Source organism: Haliotis cracherodii, unplaced genomic scaffold (genome assembly GCF_022045235.1).
Source record: "Haliotis cracherodii isolate W230 unplaced genomic scaffold, xgHalCrac1.p SCAF_12, whole genome shotgun sequence".
Classification (NCBI taxonomy): Eukaryota; Metazoa; Mollusca; class Gastropoda; order Lepetellida; family Haliotidae; genus Haliotis; species Haliotis cracherodii.
This window is the reverse complement of record NW_027266267.1, coordinates 6,817,705-6,837,242: the sequence shown is the minus strand read 5'-3', so window position 1 is coordinate 6,837,242 and position 19,538 is coordinate 6,817,705. Positions and strand designations below refer to the sequence as shown.

The following is a 19,538-nucleotide window of genomic DNA, read 5'->3' as shown; positions in this document are numbered from 1 at the left end:
CTTTCCTCCTACATTAAGCTGACACACCGTGATATGACTGGAATAATGTTAAAGCGGCGTTAAACCCAACTCACTCACTCCTCTCACTCACTCAATATACGGCCTGTAAATAATCGAATCTGAACCAGAAAATCCAGTGATTGATATTGTGAACAACGACCATCGCCTTCGGGGTACGGTGAGACGCAATCAGCCAAAGTCCATGCGTGCTCTATCATTCTGAACATTAAGTCATTGGTCAGCAACGCAAACGCGGTACTTTCTGGTTTGGTTATGTTTTACAGCATGGCGGACCCGTGAAGATTCCGGGGTAGAATAGGTCTTCAGCAACCCATTCTTGCCGTAAAAGGCGACTATGCTTGTCGTAAGAGGCGACTAACGGGATCGGGTGGTCAGGCTCGCTGACTTGGTTGATACATGTCATCGATCTCAATTGCGTGGATCGATGTTCATGATGTCAATCACTGGATTGTCTTGTCCAGACTCGATTATGTACAGACCGCCGTCATATAGCTGGAATATTGCTGAGTGCGGCGATAAACAACAGACAAACAAAAAAACAAAACAAATACAGTATGGCGATGTCCACTTGCAGTTTTCGGAGTTTGTTGGTGATAATAGCACTCTTGCGTACATCACACATTTCAAAAGAGGTCCGCTGACAAGCCGGTCGCCATGGCGCGAACATTATTGCATCCAAACCTAAGAGCTGGCTTCTTGAGTTTCCTTCTTCCTTCTTGGTTGGCTAACTGGTGCAGTGTCTACAGTCCGTGGGTCAGGATGGTCAGAACACAATGCATTGATCCCTCCCGCCATCGGAGGCAACCCCTGGTGCTATAGTCTACGCCAATCATGGGCGGTGAAGTAGCCTAGTGGCTAAAGTGTTCCCTCGTCACGCCGAAGACCTGGGTTTGATTCCCGACATGGGTACAATGTGTGAAGCCCATTTCTGGTGTCCCCCGCCGTGATATTGCTGCATATTGCTAAACGCGGCGTAAAACCATACTCACTCACTCACTCACTTACTATGTAAACAAATGTGAGAATGTAATAAACAATCTGTCTGTCTATCCTTCTAGTGTGTCAGATAATCCCAATGCACTAATCCACTGTCAAACAGATTACTTAAATCTGGGGATTAAGTGGTCGGTCTCCTGGGAAGACACGGCGTATCACTGGCAGTCAGTTAGTCTGTCTTACAGACCCTGATACAAATGTATATCAAATACAGCCCATGCAAGTCTATAATGTTTGGCAAGTCTAGATTACTGCAGTATCTAAAAAAATAAAGAGAGTCACTGGGCTCCCTCTTATTATATTTTTATTAAGATAACTGAACAACTGTTTTTTTCTGTACGATATGTTCATTTCAGAGACCAGATGTTAGTCTAGTAGTGAGTGAGTGTTTCAGTTGGTTTAACGTTGATTTGAACAGTATTCCAGTTATATCACGGCGTCTACGCTGAAATAACAATGCTATGGAGTTTTTTTTTGCTAGATTACACATGTAACAAATGTTATATTTGGGATAACACTTTCTTAGTAAAGTACAGATTCTCGTACTTTTTTGGGTTTAGTCCCGTCCGGGATTCACTGGATTGTTTGGTCCAGAGTGAGTATGGTTTTACGCCGTTTTTAGCAATATTCCAGCAATATCACGGCGGGGGACAGCAGAATGGGCTTCACATATTGTACCCATGTCGGGAATCGAACCAGGGTCTTCGTCGTGACGATCGAACGCTTTAACCACTAGGCTACCCGACCGCCCCCTAACGTATAGTGAGGTGGAACTAATATCTAAATTGAATTAGTCGAACTATTTCCGTACCGAAATGAAATAAATCACCTAGAAATAGAATCAAAATATCTAGCCACGTCACCTTTGGTTTACAGATCCTCCAATTCCCTCGGTGTCGCTGGAATTTCTGGCAGACGGTGGCGGAACCGCTGAACCCGTTTTGATATGCAGAGTTAGGGCCAATCCAGGTCACGTGACGTTCAGCGACTGGAAACACATGTACAATGGGGAGCTGGTGCGAGAACTTGAAGGTGAACAGCGACGGATGGAGTCAAGGTTACGTATCCCCCGACCTTCCTTCAAGGACGAGGGCGTGTATGTCTGTAGTGTGACTAACAACGCCCTTCACAAGCTTGGCAGGGATCCAATACCTAGCGATATTACGTTTGAGCCAAGGGGTAGGTATCAATTAAATTAGTGAGTTCGGTTAAACTTCGAAAACCTAATGGTGCCACTTTGGTAGCATATATATATTTTTTAAAATCTAAATTTCCACGTAATTTCGATTATTTTCTCATTGTTGACTCGTTATTTCAATGAGGTTTTTTTTCACGTAATTTCGATTATTTTCTCATTGTTGACTCGTTATTTCAATGAGGGTTTTTTTCACGTAATTTCGATTATTTTTTTATTGTTGAAACAATGAGAAAATAATCGAAATTACGTGAAAAAAACCCTCATTGAAATAACGAGAAATTTATTTCAAAAACTCAATTTATTTACTTTTTATTTCAATCATTTTCTCGAAATTACGAGTTATTTCTCGCTACTTCGGTTATTTTCTCGTAAATTCAAGTTTATTTCAAAAACTCGAAATTTCGAGAAAATACTTGAAATAACGAGAAAATAATCCAAGTAACGAGAAACAAATCGAAGTAACGAGAAAGAACGAGAGATTTCGAGAAAATGATTGTAGAAAGAGAAATTTTGATTAAAAAAAAGAAAAATAATGCTACCAAAGTGGCACCATTAGGCTTTCATACTTGAGACTTGAGTTGTTGTCACGGCGTGTCAAGGGGAGAATAGGGACACAGGTGTTAGACCACACCGATCCACGAGCACTGGACTGAAGCCATGAATCTTGATTACCATAAATCTATGGCGCTACCTTTGGCAAAGCGAGTTACGGCTGAAGATGACGCGAAATGGGGTGTCAACGTCGCGTCCAAGATTATTGCACTTGTATCCCGACGTGCAAACACGTTTGTGTGCGTGAGTGAGAGCGTGCGTGCGTGCGTGCGTGCGTGCGTGCGGACTTATGCCTCTGAGATACCATGCTGCAGTTTAACATGAATACCCCCCTCAAGATTGTTGCAGTATACAATACACTCCGAGCCGACTAGTCCTTGTTCTTAATGCAGACTGTCAAGCAGGCTAACAACATGTAAATGTTTTTTTACATGAGCGGACGCTCTGTTCGGAAAATAATTGCGTTTGTTAGTCGTGTTATTTGTATTGAAAAATATTATCTTTTGGTTTTGTCTTTTTATTCTTTTCTACATTCAGTCTGCTTTAAAACGGCGTGAGTGTGGTCGAGTGGGTTCTTTACAAAACGGAATAACATATTTGCTTATTTATATTAAAAAATCGTTTCAGGAGCTCCGGTATTTTTGCAAACCAACGCGTTGTCCAAACAAAGGATAGCAGCATCAGTGACCTTGACCCAACGTGTAATTTCGCCGTCGCCGACGTTACGCGTGACGTGGCTTTACAAAGAGGCCAGATTACTGCTTCCCTACACCGGCTACAGACAAGCAATTAACAGGTCTATCGACACGCTTTTGATTTACACGAAGAGCGTTGAGAAGGAAGTGTTTGATATTCAACTGATCATTGAGGAAATTAACAAGAGGACGTTCGGAGTTTATGCCTTAGAGGTCTGCAATGAGCTCGGATGTATTAAATCGGAGGAAATCTATATCAGTAAGTAGAAGCGATGATTTTGGTGAAGGGAGTTCGATTTTGACTGTGACGGGGGTTGATGATGGGTTGTGACGGGGATTTGGGATGGGTTGTGTCGGGGGTTTGGGATGGGTTGTGTCGGGGGTTTGGTATGGGTTGTGTCGGGGTTTGGGATGGGTTGTGTCGGGGGTTAGGGATAGGTTGTGACTGGGGTTTGGGATGGGTTGTGTCGGGGGTTTGCGATGGGTTGTGTCGGGGGTTGGGGACAGGATGTTACGGGGGTTTGGGATGGGTTGTGTCGGGGGTTTGGGATAGGTTGTGACGGGGGTTTGGGATGGGTTGTGTCGGGGGTTGGGATGGGTTGTGTCGGGGTTCGGGATAGGATGTGGCGGGGGTTTGGGATGGGTTGTGTCGGGGATAAGGGATAGGTTGTGACGGGGGTTTGGGATGGGTTGTGTCGGGGGTTGGGGATAGGATGTGTCGGGGGTTTGGGATGGGTTGTGTCGGGGGTTAGGGATGAGGATGTGTCGGGGGTTTGGGATGGGTTGTGTCAGGGGTTGGGATGGGTTGTGTCGGGGGTTGGGGATAGGATGTGACGGGGGTTTGGGATGGGTTGTGTCGGGGGTTGGGATGGGTTGTGTCGGGGGTTGGGGGTAGGATGTGACGGGGGTTTGGGATGGGTTGTGTCGGGGGTTGAGATAGGATGTGACGGGGGTTTGGGATGGGTTGTGTCGGGGGTTGGGGATAGGATGTGACGGGGGTTTGGGATGGGCAGTCTATAGGGGTTGAGGATAGGATGTGACGGGGGTTTGGGATGGGTAGTCTATAGGGGTTGAGAATAGGTTGTGTCGGGGGTTGAGGATGATTTAGGTGGGAAAAGGTTGTGCAGCTGGATGGGTTGCAAAATTGAACAAGGAGTTCGGGATGAGGTTGTGAAGGTAGTTCGGGATGAGGTTGTGAAGGTAGTTCGGGATGAGGTTCTAAAGGTAGTTCGGGATGAGGTTGTGAAGGTAGTTCGGGATGAGGTTGTGAAGGTAGTTCGGGATGAGGTTGTGAAGGTAGTTCGGGATGAGGTTGTGAAGGTAGTTCGGGATGAGGTTGTGAAGATAGTTCGGGATGAGGTTGTAAAGGTAGTTCGGGATGAGGTTGTGAAGATAGTTCGGGATGAGGTTGTAAAGGTAGTTCGGGATGAGGTTGTAAAGATAGTTCGGGATGAGGTTGTAAAGGTAGTTCGGGATGGGGTTGTAAAGATAGTTCGGGATGAGGTTGTGAAGGTAGTTCGGGATGAGGTTGTAAAGGTAGTTCGGGATGAGGTTGTGAAGGTAGTTCGGGATGAGGTTGTGAAGGTAGTTCGGGATGGGATATTAAAGGGAGATCAGGTTTAAACACTCGAGTCATCACCAGACATGAGCGCGCATTTACTGAATCTGTTGAAATAATACATTATTTTGAATTACCTCTGTGCAGAGATTCTACTACGTAGAAGCCGACCATTTGATCTTCTGGCGGGAGAGGGCACTGGGGATTTTATCGTACAAAATAGAATACTCTCGAAAGTTCTTGAATAAAATAGTAATGCTTCATATTGTTGGACAAAACTAAATTGTCTGCCAAAAAGCTACATTGTAGAAATGTGTTTTTTGGAGAAAATAGTTTTTTCGCTTATAGTTTTAAAGAAAAAAATATCTGGTCTATATGCTAAATGTATGCTGAAACAGCCTCATTGTACCGTGAAACCAATTGTATTGCACCATCAATTCCACTGTACTGTACCATGAAACACCCATAATTGTAATAAGACGTGCTGTAATTAACCACATGTGCAATGACAAAGTAGTCTACACTAATATTCTATGAATATGTGTCAAAGGTTCAGCATAGGCATGTACGAGCTCGTATATAGATATATTAAGTTCCAAAACGATTTCACTGTCGATGGGCCACGTTCTATTGACGTCATGTTATCTAATACAGCGGCAGCTATTCCTGTAACCGCCCACGAGAGTACAGCTGAACGCAGCTATATATACTATCGTCAATAAATAAGGGAACTGATGATTTCAATGTTGCTTTCGTTGGGGTGTACATTTACAATACCGTTGCGTTGCTGCTGAAATTTCCCCTCATGCATGAAACAGCACGTGATGCACGTGAGTGCGCCTTTTGGAGAACTCATAATCACTCATGCAACTGAGAAAAGCACATGCTTAAAATGCCTGCGAAACAGTATTTCTATGATTGGTTGTTGTTTAACGCCGTACTCGGCAATATTCCAGCTACTTGACGTCGGTTTGTACATAATCGAGTCTGGACCAGACAATCCAGTGATTGAGACCATGAGCATCAATCCACGCAATTTGGACACGATGACATGCATCAGTCGAGTCAGAGAGCTTGACCACCCGATCCCGTTAGACGCCTCTTCCGACAAGCATAGTCGCATTTTACAGCAAGCATGGGTTGCTGAAGACCTATTCTACCGGGATCTTCACGGTTCGTATCTCAAGGAACAGACTAACGAGCGAATTGTGGGTACGATGGGCGTGAGCATCCCATGTTGCAAGAATGTTGGCAAATCAGACAGTGTAATTTCTCGACTGTGGGTCAAGTACCGCCAAACGTGTGGGGCTGCAATGAGGCGTGGGCGTGGCCAGGCAAACGACACCTGACAAAAAGTGAGGGGGTGGGCTAAGCAACACCAGGGACGGGATGGCTTTACGCCATGTTCACAGACGAATCAAGGTTTTGCCTCCGATTCACTGATGTCAGAAAACGTTGTTGGCGACGTAGCGGCGAGCTGTATGCCAGGGCAACAATTCTTGACCATGATCGCTTTTGGGGCGGCAGTGTCATGGTGCGGGGCGTATCACACATGACAGTCGATCTCATTTGGTTATTGTGAGTGAATGTTTGACTGGCTAGGGATATGTTGACGACATGCGTCCTGCCGCTGTTTCCTACGCAAGAATTTTAGTCCGTAATGTTGAACTGCAAGATGCCAATGCCAGATCACATCGTGCCCAGGTCGTCACCGATTAGCTCAGACTAGAAGGCACACGAACATTTGACTGCCCCGCAAGGTCCCCTGACATGTTGGTTGGTTTGTTGTTTTACGCCGCACTTAGCAATATTCCAGCTATGTGACGGCGGTCTGTAAATAATCGAGTCTGGACCAGACAATCCAGTGATTGACACCATGATCATCGATCCACGAATCGGGACCGATGACATGCATCAACCAAGTCAGCGAGCCTGACCACCCGATCCCGTTAGTCGCCTCTTACGACCAGCAGAGTCGCCTTTTACGGCAAGCATGGGTTGCTGAAGACATATTCTACTCCGGATCCCCTGACAAGTCCCCAATAGAGTATCTGCCAACGCTTGGGTAGTTCTTTAGGCCTTACCAAGAGCAACGATACACAAGTTCATCAACAGTATGCCATCAAGGTGGCGTGCATGTATCACCCAACATGGTGGACACGCCATACATTGATCTACACGCCCGAGACATTAATAATCTTTACACCTTCACCATCATTTCATCTGTTCCGTTTTTTTGTCGGTAATATATTTTGCGTCAACAGCTGTGCTAGTGAGATTCGGTGTCAAGGGTGTTTTTCAGGATTTCTTCTCGTGTAATTTAACACGGGATCATGGAAGTACACTAAAGTTAAAATTTTCAGTGACTTCGCTCAGAGTATCTGCAACCATACCTCGGCCTAAGCATTAAACAATGCATTTGTGAGGTCATTGGTAACGACGTTCCTTTTATTGTTTAGATGAATTTGTGTTGCTTTCAAAGATAGAAATAGTCAGTTTATGTCACTTTTTCATCACGATGCTCATAAACTAATGTCATAAAAACCATTATTTGCTATAATTTTAAAAAAGTTCAAGTTTCGTGTAATGTCAAGAACGTGATATAACTGCAGTACTGTTTAAAGCGGAATGAAACCAAATATAATCACTCACTCACTCACTGTTTGTGTTATGAGTGAGTGAGTGAGTTGGGTTTAACGTCGCTTATAACAGTATTCCAGTTATATCACAGCGTGTCAGCTTAATGTGGGAGGAAAGCCCGAAGTGATGCAGGTCTTAGACGTTTACTACTTCGGTGAAACCCACGAGCATGGGTATGGTGCTGACAAACCTAGAAACATGATCGGGGCGAACCGGGATTCGAACCCATAATCATTGCGCACCAGGGGACGAATACTTTTTTCTGGATTCTTTTGTCTGAATACTTGTCAAACAATTTCTTCTAGATCGCACATTAAAATCGAAAACACCTTTACTGCAAAATGCACACATGATCTCCTTGGGCCTTGGGTTTCAGATTGTGTATGTGAGTATTAGTTTATGGCGTGGAATAATTGGTGTTGTAATAGGGATGCGTTATGGTGCAGTGCTATTTTTTTTTGTTACATTAGCGTTATGTAGTGTTGTTACAGTATTATGTTACAGTTATTTGCATTCTCAGCACAGTGATTGCATTGATAAAACGTGCTACTTTGGATAATAATAATTTAGAAACATAACATTGTGCCCAAAAAAAATTTTTTCAAACATTTATCCACTTAAGAAAGATGTTTGAAGTATGTTTCGTGCAGGTAAGATGATACGTGCAGGAATGATCATTTGAGACTTTTTATCTTTTATTTGACGTCAGATGTATGAAAATAGATGGTAATGTACCTTTAATGCGCAGATATACTAGAAGTAGGTTAGAAACAAAACACGATGGTACACTTCCAGGAATCAGCTCTCGTGCAGGGGTCACTCACTGATGACCGGTGGGAATATCACTGGATGCAGGGGGATCACAGATGCAGATCACAGATCACACATCAGGGGCAGATCAGATGAACTCATAACTAGATTTACTATCTATATATTCTACATCTATCACATATCCCGCAGCTTCCATGCATCGAAATGAACATAAAGAGGATTAGTGAGTGAGTGAGTGAGTTTGGTTTTACGCCGCTTTTAGCAATATTCTATCAATATCAAGGCGGGGGACACCAGAAATGGGCTTCACACATTGTACCCATTTCGGGAATCGAACCCGGGTCTTCGGCGAGCAAATGCTTTAACCACTAGGCTACCCGACGCCCATAAAGAGGATTAGAAATTGTTAACGGAAATCCGTTTCGGTTGATAAAGACAGCGGCCTATAGGAAGCCACAACTGTATTTCTTCAATTTTCGGTACTGTTTTCAAACCCCATGAAACTCCCCACCCCCAACCCCTGGGTATGGTAATGAGAGTGAGTGATGTTTTTAACGCCGTTTTGAACAGAATAGCATTTAAGTTATCTCAGTTTGATATGGGAGGAAATCCCGAAGTGATGCAGATCGTGGACGTTATCATGTCGATGAAACAGACGAGCACGCATGGTGCAGACACTCCGGGAAAGAGTCGTGGGTTCGATTCTGGTGCGGCAGAGTTCCTTCCCTTAGGCGTGTCAGGCACCTATGATCGTAGGTTCGAATATGTTTCTAGGTTTGTCAGCACCATACCAGTGCTTGACGATTTCAACAAGGTTGAAAACTTCTGAACCTTTTTACCTGGCTTTCTTCCACACAGTATGGTCAGACTGTTCAAGGGCACGTGGACACTTTCAAGGACACTTTCAAGGACACATTCGTACCTTCTAGATTCCCTCTGGTGTTGAAATAGATTATGCTCTACTCTCGGTCTGTCATTCGTGACTTATTGTTCTGTTGAATGATACGCGAATCTTTGTGGGTCATTGTAGGGTACACACTAATTGTACACTGATATTTAGCCGTACACTTTCTGGAAAGGGCGTCATAAATCTTCACTTGCATGCCGCTGAAATTAAAACCTGACCTCTGTTTACCCCTCTTCCGGTCTTCCCTGTGTACCCCTCTTCCGGTCTTAACTCTATCCCTCTTCCGGTCTTCCCTGTGTACCCCTCTTCCGGTCTTCCCTGTATACCCCTCTTCCGGTCTTAACTCTATCCCTCTCCCGGTCTTCCCTGTGTACCCCTCTTCCGGTCTTCCCTGTGTACCCCTCTTCCGGTCTTAACTCTATCCCTCTCCCGGTCTTCCCTGTGTACCCCTCTTCCGATCTTCCCTGTGTACACCTCTTCCGGTCTTCCCTGTGTACACCTCTTCCGGTCTTAACTCTATCCCTCTTCCGGTCTTCCCTGTGTACCCCTCTTCCGGTCTTCCCTGTGTACCCCTCTTCCGGTCTTCCCTGTATACCCCTCTTCCGGTCTTAACTCTATCCCTCTCCCGGTCTTCCCTGTGTACCCCTCTTCCGATCTTCCCTATGTACCCCTCTTCCGGTCTTAACTCCATCCCTCTTCCGGTTTTAACTCTATCCCTCTTCCGGTCTTCCCTATGTATCCCACTTCCGGTCTTAACTCTATCCCTCTTCCGATCTTCCCTGTATTCACCTCTTCCGGTCTTCCCATTGTACCCCTCTTCCAGTCTCAACTCTATCCCTTTTCCGGGGGCACGGGTGGCCCAGTCGTCTAAGGCGCCGCGATTCGCTGTGCAGAGTTGCGTCCCTTGGGCACGCCAGAAACCTATGATTGTGGGTTCGAATCCCGGTTCGCCCCGATTATGTTTCTAGGTTTGTCAGCACCATACCCGTGCTCGTGGGTTTCACCGAAGTGGTAAACGTCTGAGACCTGCATCACTTCGGGCTTTCCTCCCACATTAAGCTGACACGCCGTGATATGACTGGAATATTGTTAAAAGCGGCGTTAAACCTAACTCACTCACTCACTCACTATCCCTTTTCCGGTCTTCCCTGTGTACCCCTCTTCCGGTCTTCCCTGTGTACCCCTCTTCCGGTCTTCCCTGTGTACCCCTCTTCCGGTCTTCCCTGTATACCCCTCTTCCGATCTTCCCTGTGTACCCCTCTTCTGGTCTTCCCTGTGTACCCGTCTTCCGGTCTTCCCATTGTACCCCTCTTCCAGTCTCAACTCTATCCCTTTTCCGGTCTTCCCTGTGTACCCCTCTTCCGGTCTTCCCTGTGTACCCCTCTTCCGGTCTTCCCTGTGTACCCCTCTTCTGGTCTTCCCTGTGTACCCCTCTTCTGGTCTTCCCTGTGTACCCGTCTTCCGGTCTTCCCATTGTACCCCTTTCCAGTCTTAACTCTATCCCTTTTCCGGTCTTCCCTGTGTACCCCTCTTCCGGTCTTCCCTGTGTACACCTCTTCCGGTCTTAACTCTATCCCTCTTCTGGGCTTACCTGTGAACCCCTCCTTCGGTCTTAACTCTATTCCTCTTCCGGTCTTCCCTGTATACCCCTCTCCCGGTCTTTCCTGTATACCCCTCTTCCGGTCTTCAGTGAAATGTATACACGGGGTAGGTTGTTCGTCATGGTATCAACCACCCGTTTGCCTGGTGCAGATCCGATCATTTAGAGGTGGCCGTGATATGGTTGGAAGGTTGCTGACTGGATAAAATATGGAATTACATACTCACAAAAGTTTTAATAAGAGTTGTACATGTTGCAGATTACATCGAACCGGAGAAACCAGAGGAAGAACCAGAGGAAGTAGAGGAAGATTCAGGGCCAAGTTTGGGGTATGGTCAGATCCTCGCCTTCTGCCTGGGCATCACAGCGCTGCTTCTCTCTATACTGCTACTTGTATGTGTGGTCCGGAGACGGCGGACATTGGCCAGGCGAGTCAGCATTACACAAGGTACGTCACAAACAATGTCTTCGTCATAGCATGATAGGTACGTCATAAACAATATCTTCTTCGCGAATATTGTAGGATCGTCACTTACAGCATCTACGTCACCAACATTGCATGATAGGTGCGTCATAAACAATGTCTTCGTCATAGCACGATAGGTACGTCATAAACATTGTCTTTGTCAGAGCACCAACATCGAAGGTGCGTAACAACCAATATCTACGTCACGAGCATTGTTGGCACGTCACAACCAATATCTACGTCATGAACATATTTGCGCGTCACAACCCATATCTACGTCACGAACATTTTTGGCACGTCACAACCAAGTGGCAGGAAGACTAGGTACAACATAAAATACTCCCTTTGTGATAAAAATACTGTGAACGTCACAAAACAATATCTACGTCACGACAGTAATTGGCACGTCACACTATAGTGAGTGAGGAGTGTTTTACGCCGCTTTTAGCAATATTCCAGCAATATCACGGCGGGGGACACCAGAAATGGGCTTCACACACTGTGCCCATGTCTTGAATCGAACCCGGGTCTTCGGCGTGACGATCGAAAGCTCTAACCACCTGGCTACCCGACCGCCCCCACACTATAGTGGTGACATACAATAGCAATGTCAAGTAATGAAGCTACAGTTTGTAGCGGTTGTAGCGATACAACTAGTCATACAGACCCTGAAACAAATATCTCCAATACAGCCCATGCAAGTCTATAAGGTTTGGCAAGTCTAAATTACTGCAGTGTCAGGAAATGAAAACGAAGGAAGTCTCTGGGCTCCTTTTTATTATAAATTCATTTTATTACTATAATTCAACAACTGTTTTTTTCTGTAAAATATGTTCATTTCAGAGACTAGATGTTAGTCTACGATACAACTGTAGCAGGAGGTTATAAGCCGTGTTACTGACAAACTGACCAATAGTACATTAAAACTTCGTCTACTTTAAGGCACTCGGCATGATTGGTTGCAAGCACGCTGCCTCGCTCATGACTGAAACGTCAGTGTGGATGAAACTGTAATTTGAAAACAAACATGGCTCAATAAGAGCTACAGATAAGCAGCTTATTTGCGTCACGTACCCCCCAAAATATTCAAAACCCAATTACTTTCAATTAACTTGCGTACAGAAACGCATGCATTAAATGAAAAACTCAAATGTATAAGAACAGCACGCGTAAATATCCAATGAAGCTTTTTCAGCATGCATACAAAGGAGCTAATTTCAGAAAAACGATGACAAGCAAATTTACTTTACTAGTCAAGCCTATATATTTAGAACAGTTATACTCTTCTAAAACATTATTTCATTTTTTTAAATCTAAAAATGTTCACTAATTTTGGGAAAAACCCAACAGAGCATGCGTACAAAGGAGCTAATTTACTTTCCGAGTCAAGCCTATATTTAGAATAGTTATATACATCTAAAAAATTATTTCATTTTTTTAAATCCTAAAATGTTCACTAATTTAGGGAAAACCCAAATAGAGTGATGAATATATGAGTGAAAAAATATTGGTTACCCAATGAAAAATGTAATAACCCAATTAAAATAGAAACCCTAGAGTAAAAACTCAATTGCTCAAAAAGTTATCTGGAGCTCTGAATTATTCTTTTGATTAATATTTTCAATAGATGCACTTTTTAGTATAATTCTCTGCGTAATCATGAACTATATGGGCTTTGGAAGCCTCGTTCATGATAATATTTAGGTTTTCTGTGTCCCAATCAGATGAATTGTGTTTCATACGTTGGTTTTTCTCTTGCAGTGAACCCAGACATAGTGACTGAGTGAGTATAAAACAGCTTCTCCTCACGCAAACATACTCAATATGTTACCAAGCTGACCTGGCATAGACATGGGATATAGGGTTATAAACCCTAACCCTAACCCAGCCCTAACCTTAACCCTAACCCTAACACAACCCTAACCCGACCCTAAACTAAACCCTAACCTAAACCCTAATCCTAACCCTAACCCTAACCCTAACACAACCCTAACCCTAACCCAACCCTAACCCTAACACTATCCCTAACCCTAACCCTAACCCTAACACAGCCCTGACCCTAACCTTAACCCAACCCTAACCCTAACCCTAACCCATCCCTAACCCTAACCTAACCCTACCCTAATCCCTAACCCTAACTCTAACGCTATCCCTAACCCTAACCTAACCCTAACCCTAACCCTAACCCTAACCTAACCTAACCTAACCTAACCCAACCCTAACCCCAACCCCTACCCCAACCCAACCCTAACACAAACCCTACCCTAACCCTAACTCTATAGAACCTGTTTAAGCATCATATCATGTAGAATATAATTTATTTGCCATTACAATTATGTCTATTTCAGTCCTACTGTAGGGCTAAAGGCCCATGGTACATATTTAGAGCACTGAAACATTTCCATTATCATATGAAATCTCTGCAACTTTTGTGAAATGGCCGTCTGATTCTGTTTGTTATGACGACACCCGTGGGTCTTCAGCAACCCATGCTTGCCGTAAAAGGTGACTGCTTGTCGTAAGAGGCGACTAACAGGATCGGGTGGTCAGGCTCGCTGACTTGGTTGAAGTATATCATCGATCCCAATTGCGTGGATCGATGCTCATGATATCAATCACTGGACTGTTTGGTCCAGACTCGTTTATTTACAGACCGCCGTCATATAGCTGGAATATTGCTGAGAGCGGCGTAAAACAATAAACCAACCAACCAATCGAATCTTAATGATAGAATGTTTTACTAGACTTGTGTTGCCATGTGTTTGGCGGATTCGGTAAAATATTATTAAACAAATATTACTTTTTACAATTGTCTGTGATATCCAATATATTACCTGAACAGTTCTAGTTCATCATCTTATGAGGCAGTAAAACATGTCTTTATAGATGCATAGAACACATATGTTCAATGTACTCCTGCCAATGTATTTCTTTAACTTTTCATAAAAAAGGTACGTCAACACAGTTACAAATTTTCAAAATGTATGAAATGAAATTATGTGATCAACTGTACTTCCATCTTCATCTTTCAGAGCAGCCCAGGTCGAGTCTGCAGTAGACAGCCAGAAAGGTGGGTGGTAGCTCAACTGTAAATGTCAATACGAGATGTATATGTATATTGTGCAACATTATATTTATTGTGTCTGTATATATCCGTGAATATAAGTCCATATCTGTGTTCAAAATGATATTGATAATGTGGCAGATAATCTGTCTGGTAAAAATATTTTAAGAAATATAGTTTCACTGCACAAAGCCCATAAGATAGCATATGTGACTGCCGAGCGTAATGAACACGTACATGCTACAGCTTTGTGAGGGTGGTTGGTTGTTTTACGCTGCACTCGGCAATATTCCAGCTATATGACGGCGGTCTGGAAAAAATCGAATCAGGACCAGACAATCCAGTGATTAATATCATGAGCATCGATCCACGCATTTGGGATCGATGACATACTTCAACCATGTCAGCGAGCCTGACCACCCGATCCCGTTAGTCGCCTCTTACGACAAGCATAGTGGTCTTTTACGGCAAGCATGGGTTGCTGAAGACCTATTCTACCAATGATCTTCACGGGTCGCTTTCTAAGGTAATACCGTTACATCAACATGATGGTTTATGAATACGTACATGCAACAAGCTTTTTAAGTCTGTACTGTTATATCAACAGTGTTATTGATATAACTAAACGATTGTAATTCACTTTGGAACATGTACAGCATTTGTCCCCGGCAACATGTGCTAGTTGCTTAATGGATCGGTTAGTCAATCTTGGTAATCGGTTTGCGACGTGTGACGTTGCTCTTAAAATCAACCGCAGATTTATAGCTGGAATATTTGCCAAGATTTCATCATGAAACAAATAAAAAATACAATTCATAGAGGGATACGATATATTGTATGGGCGCTTCATTAAATATTTCCAGATTATATCTCAAAACGTCAACGCAAGTGCGGTGAGGTGAGGTGAAATTGGGTTTAACGTCGCGTCCAAGATTATTGCACTTATATAGCGACGTGCATGCACGTGTGTGTGTGGCTGCTTCTACTAGTCCGGACTGATGCCGATTTAACTGATACCATGCCGCAGTTTAACATGAATACCCCACTCAGACACAGTATACTGACTCCGAGCCGACCAGTCCTTGTTTTAGCCCCTTAATACCGAGCGCCAGACAGGGTAACAACAAGTACCATCTTTTAACGTCTTTTGGTACGACGCGGTCGGGGATGGAACCCCGGACCTTCCGCTCTCCGGGCGTACGAATAATCAGTGTCGATGATCCATGAGGCGTATAGGGCAAAGCAGTGTTGACTACAGTAAACTACGGTTAGAACGAACACGCTTATAACGAACTGACGGATATAACGAACTTACTTTTTTGGTCCCGACTATTTGCTGTAGTTATGCTGTATATATGCTTATACCGAACTACTGTTATAACAAACTAAAATTAGTAGTCCCTTTGAGTTCGTTATAACCGTACTTTACTGTCTATGAATGTATCACTGTATATCAATGGTGACAACAGGAGCGAGCTATAAGCGTGAACATGCCCCGCTTTAAATGTAGCTCTAACGACTCGCACAATTTAAATTTTAAAAATAAATAAATAAATCGTATATATTTTATTTCCGCTTCGCTGTATATATCAAACGTCAAAGACACTCATTCCGTTCTAGTCGACCCGTGAAGACCCGGGGTAGAATAGCTCTTCAGCAACCCATTCTTGTCGTAAAAGGCGACTATGCTTGTCGTAAGAGGCGACTAACGGGATCGGGTGGTCAGGCTCGCTGACTTGGTTGATGCATGTCATTGTATCCCAATTGGGTGGATCGATGCTCATGATATCTATCACTGGGTTGTCTAGACAGACTCGAATATTTACAGACCGCCGTCATATAGCTGGAATATTGCTGAGAGCGGCGTAAAACAATAAACCAACCAACCGAATCTTAATGATAGAATGTTTTACTAGACTTGTGTTGCCATGTGTTTGGCGGATTCGGTAAAATATTATTAAGCAAATATTACTTTTTCCAATTGTCTGTGATGTCCAATATATTACCTGAACAGTTCTAGTTCATCATCTTATAGGGGAGGTGAAATGGAGTTTAACGTCGTGTTCAAGATTATTGCAGTAACAGAGCGAAGTGCATATGTGTGGCTGCTTGTACTGGTTAGGACTAATGCCGATTTGATAGAGCTGGCTCACTGAGAACCATGCTGCAGTTTAACATGAATACCCCACTCAGACACAGTATACTGACTCCGAGCCGACCAGTCCTTGTTTTAGCCCCTTAATGCCGAGCGCCAGACAGGGTAACAACCAGTACGATCGTTTAACATCTTTTGGTACGCCCGGCTGGGCATCAACCCCTCTTCCCGCTATTCGGGAAGTCGCTCTGCCACAGGACCACGGTCCCGAGAACACATTGTAATCTGTCACCAAAAACAGTAAACATTCTTTAAAAAAACACGCATAAAAAACAACATAAAAACATTTTCGCTGCAAAACAATTTGTTTTTATTTCAGAAATAATTCCTTTTTTGTTCACATGTTTTTTTCACAGATCTGAGTTGTCGACAACCAGACCAAACAGCGGAAATAGCAGCAGCGTGACGTCGAGGTTGACGTCGAGAGCTCTTTATTTCAATCCTTGTAGATGTTTCTGAAACGTGCTACGAAGTGTTGGTTCAACACGTGTCCATTGTCCTACTTCAAAGCACGCTGATACCATCAACACATGGAACGAGACTTAAGAAAAATTACATATTAGCAAAAAATTGTGGTATATTTCTTCGTTGATGGAAGACTTTCTTTCAAGGACATATTTGTTCCATGCAGCGAGAACACGTGCAGGTTTGTAAAGCACGTGTTTCACGTGATGCACGCGCAGATGTCAATGCGTTCCTGTGACATTGATTTATCTCCCAGGCACGAAATCTACTCGGCGTCGTACGGGGATTGGAGTAAGTGAGTTAAAATTTAACGTCGCCTCGGCATTTTTTCAGCCATATAGCGACACGGGGCTGTGTGATACAACAAGATGGTCAAAGTTTCACGAAACTAAACACAACCATATGTAGCAGGGCGTGGAGTCATCCTACAGATGACATCCTTACCTTGTCAGCTTGCTGACGGGGTTAACCTCTTTGGTCATGTGGACAAGGCGTCCGACCTCGGATCAGAAGGTCCATGGTTCGAATCCCATGACGTACATGATCACAATCATAAGTACATTCAATTCTCACCTTACCTGGTCTGTCTTCCGTCGTCTCTGCGTTGTTTTTTTTGTTGTTTAACGCCGCACTCGGCAATAGTCTCGCTATATGACGGCGGTCTGTAATGAATCGAGCCTTGACCAGACAATTCAGTGGCTGGTATTGTGAGGAACGATCCACGGTAGGTTACGAGGACAAGTAGCATACAGCCACCGAACAGAACCCCCGATACATGTACTCGCCCCAAACGACCAAGGACCCGATAGAATAGGTCTTCAGCAACCCATGCTTGCCGTAAAAGGCGACTAACGGGGTCGGGTGGTCAGGCTCGCTGACTTGGTTGATGCATGTCATCGATCCCAATTGCGTGGATCGATGCTCATGATGTCAATCACTGGATTGTCTGGTCCAAATTCGATTATTTACAGACCGCCGTCATATAGCTGGAATATTGCAGAGTGCGGCGTTAAACAACAAACCAACCAAACCAACCCAACGACCAAGATATTGGACCAGCTGCGGACCTGTGCTGATCCGGAATGCTCGCGTAGCGACCTCTCCATGAAGTTTCCCGTATCAAATAACATCGAATTACCATTTTTTGTTAGTTTCATTTTTAGCCCCAATCAAACATGAGTGTGTACTTTTTTTTACGTGCATATAATAAAATCCAAGGGGCACGGAAACAGTTTGTTGTATTTATAGTTCGTTACTCAAGACACTAAAAAAAATGAACTGTCGGAAATGCTGGAAAAATGCTTTTTGTCCGTTAAAAAAGGATAGATATTTTCACAGACTGTTGCTATTGAAATATCAAATAACTACCGATCGACCAACCTATGGTTGGAAGTATTTCGGTCTCAAGGATTCCTATCGACAGGAGAAAACTTCGAACGAAAACATTAAGTTGACATTTAATCCAATGATGGCAGTCTAAAACGGACTATAGAAATATGCGCACGTGACTCCGTTATAATGATAATAATGTAGTCTTCCAAAAACCTGTAATCAACACAAAAAAAAACATGGAGAAAATTCTAGATGTGCATCTTCTAAAATAACAAAATGACGCTGCGTTTGTTTTATCAACATTGCTGCAATGATGCATGTTACATTACACTTGCATGGCCATGGCCACGGTGCACGACATGGAGTCTGTACTGGGAAATTTATACGAGTTCTTTACACTTTAGAGAACTAGACGGAACTATTTATTAGTTTAGATAGCGTGAACTGCCAAAGCTATGGGGTTTTCAATCCATAACATCAAGTCTACGGTATGATAAATGAAACCAAAAAAGTGTGTGTGTGTGTGTGTGTGTGTGGGAGGGGGGGGGGGGGGGGTTCTCAAAAACACAACCGCGACGTAAAGGATATCAAACGGCTTTGATACAGGATGACGAGGTGTATAGTGTACAAGCTTTTGAGCAGAATGTACCCCCAATCACCGGGCAGTCTTCAAGGGAAAATATTCCATCCCGTCTATGAGGTCACATTATCTCCGCACCATTCATACCTATTACAGTCAGGGCTTACAGATCATTTGCCTTGAGGAATCATTCCACTGACTACATGTGGCTTTCGACAGATGGACAAAAAACACCCATGGTACCATCAGGAAAAGGTAATCGCAAGCCGTGATCTGGGGCGTATTGATGGATGTGTGCCATTAGGAAATTAAAGTAGGAGATGTGTTCAGAGACTGGTTGGAACATCAGCTATTGCCCATTTTACGCAACCACAGTGTCATTGTCATGGACAACGCGAGTTAAAACAACGTCAGGGGCGGTCGGGTAGCCTAGTGGTTAAAGCGTTCGCTCGTCACGCCGAAGACCTGGGTTCGATTCCCGACATGTGTACAATGTGTGAAGCCCATTTCAGGTGTCCCCCGCCGTGATATTGCTGGA

The 19,538-nt window shown here is 43.9% G+C and overlaps 1 protein-coding gene across 1 annotated transcript in view; it reads left to right on the top strand.

Moving 5' to 3' along the window:
- The window catches only part of LOC139457481 (uncharacterized), a 40,963-nt gene extending 23,820 nt beyond the window's left edge, over positions 1-17,143 (top strand). The window contains exons 6-11 of the mRNA XM_071238865.1: positions 1,894-2,196; positions 3,395-3,721; positions 11,198-11,386; positions 13,166-13,187; positions 14,437-14,474; positions 16,980-17,143. Of these exons, the coding sequence (XP_071094966.1) occupies positions 1,894-2,196; positions 3,395-3,721; positions 11,198-11,386; positions 13,166-13,187; positions 14,437-14,474; positions 16,980-17,029 (929 nt within the window). The 3' untranslated portion in view covers positions 17,030-17,143. The remainder of the gene's footprint in view (positions 1-1,893; positions 2,197-3,394; positions 3,722-11,197; positions 11,387-13,165; positions 13,188-14,436; positions 14,475-16,979) is intronic.
- The last annotated feature ends 2,395 nt before the right edge of the window (positions 17,144-19,538 follow it).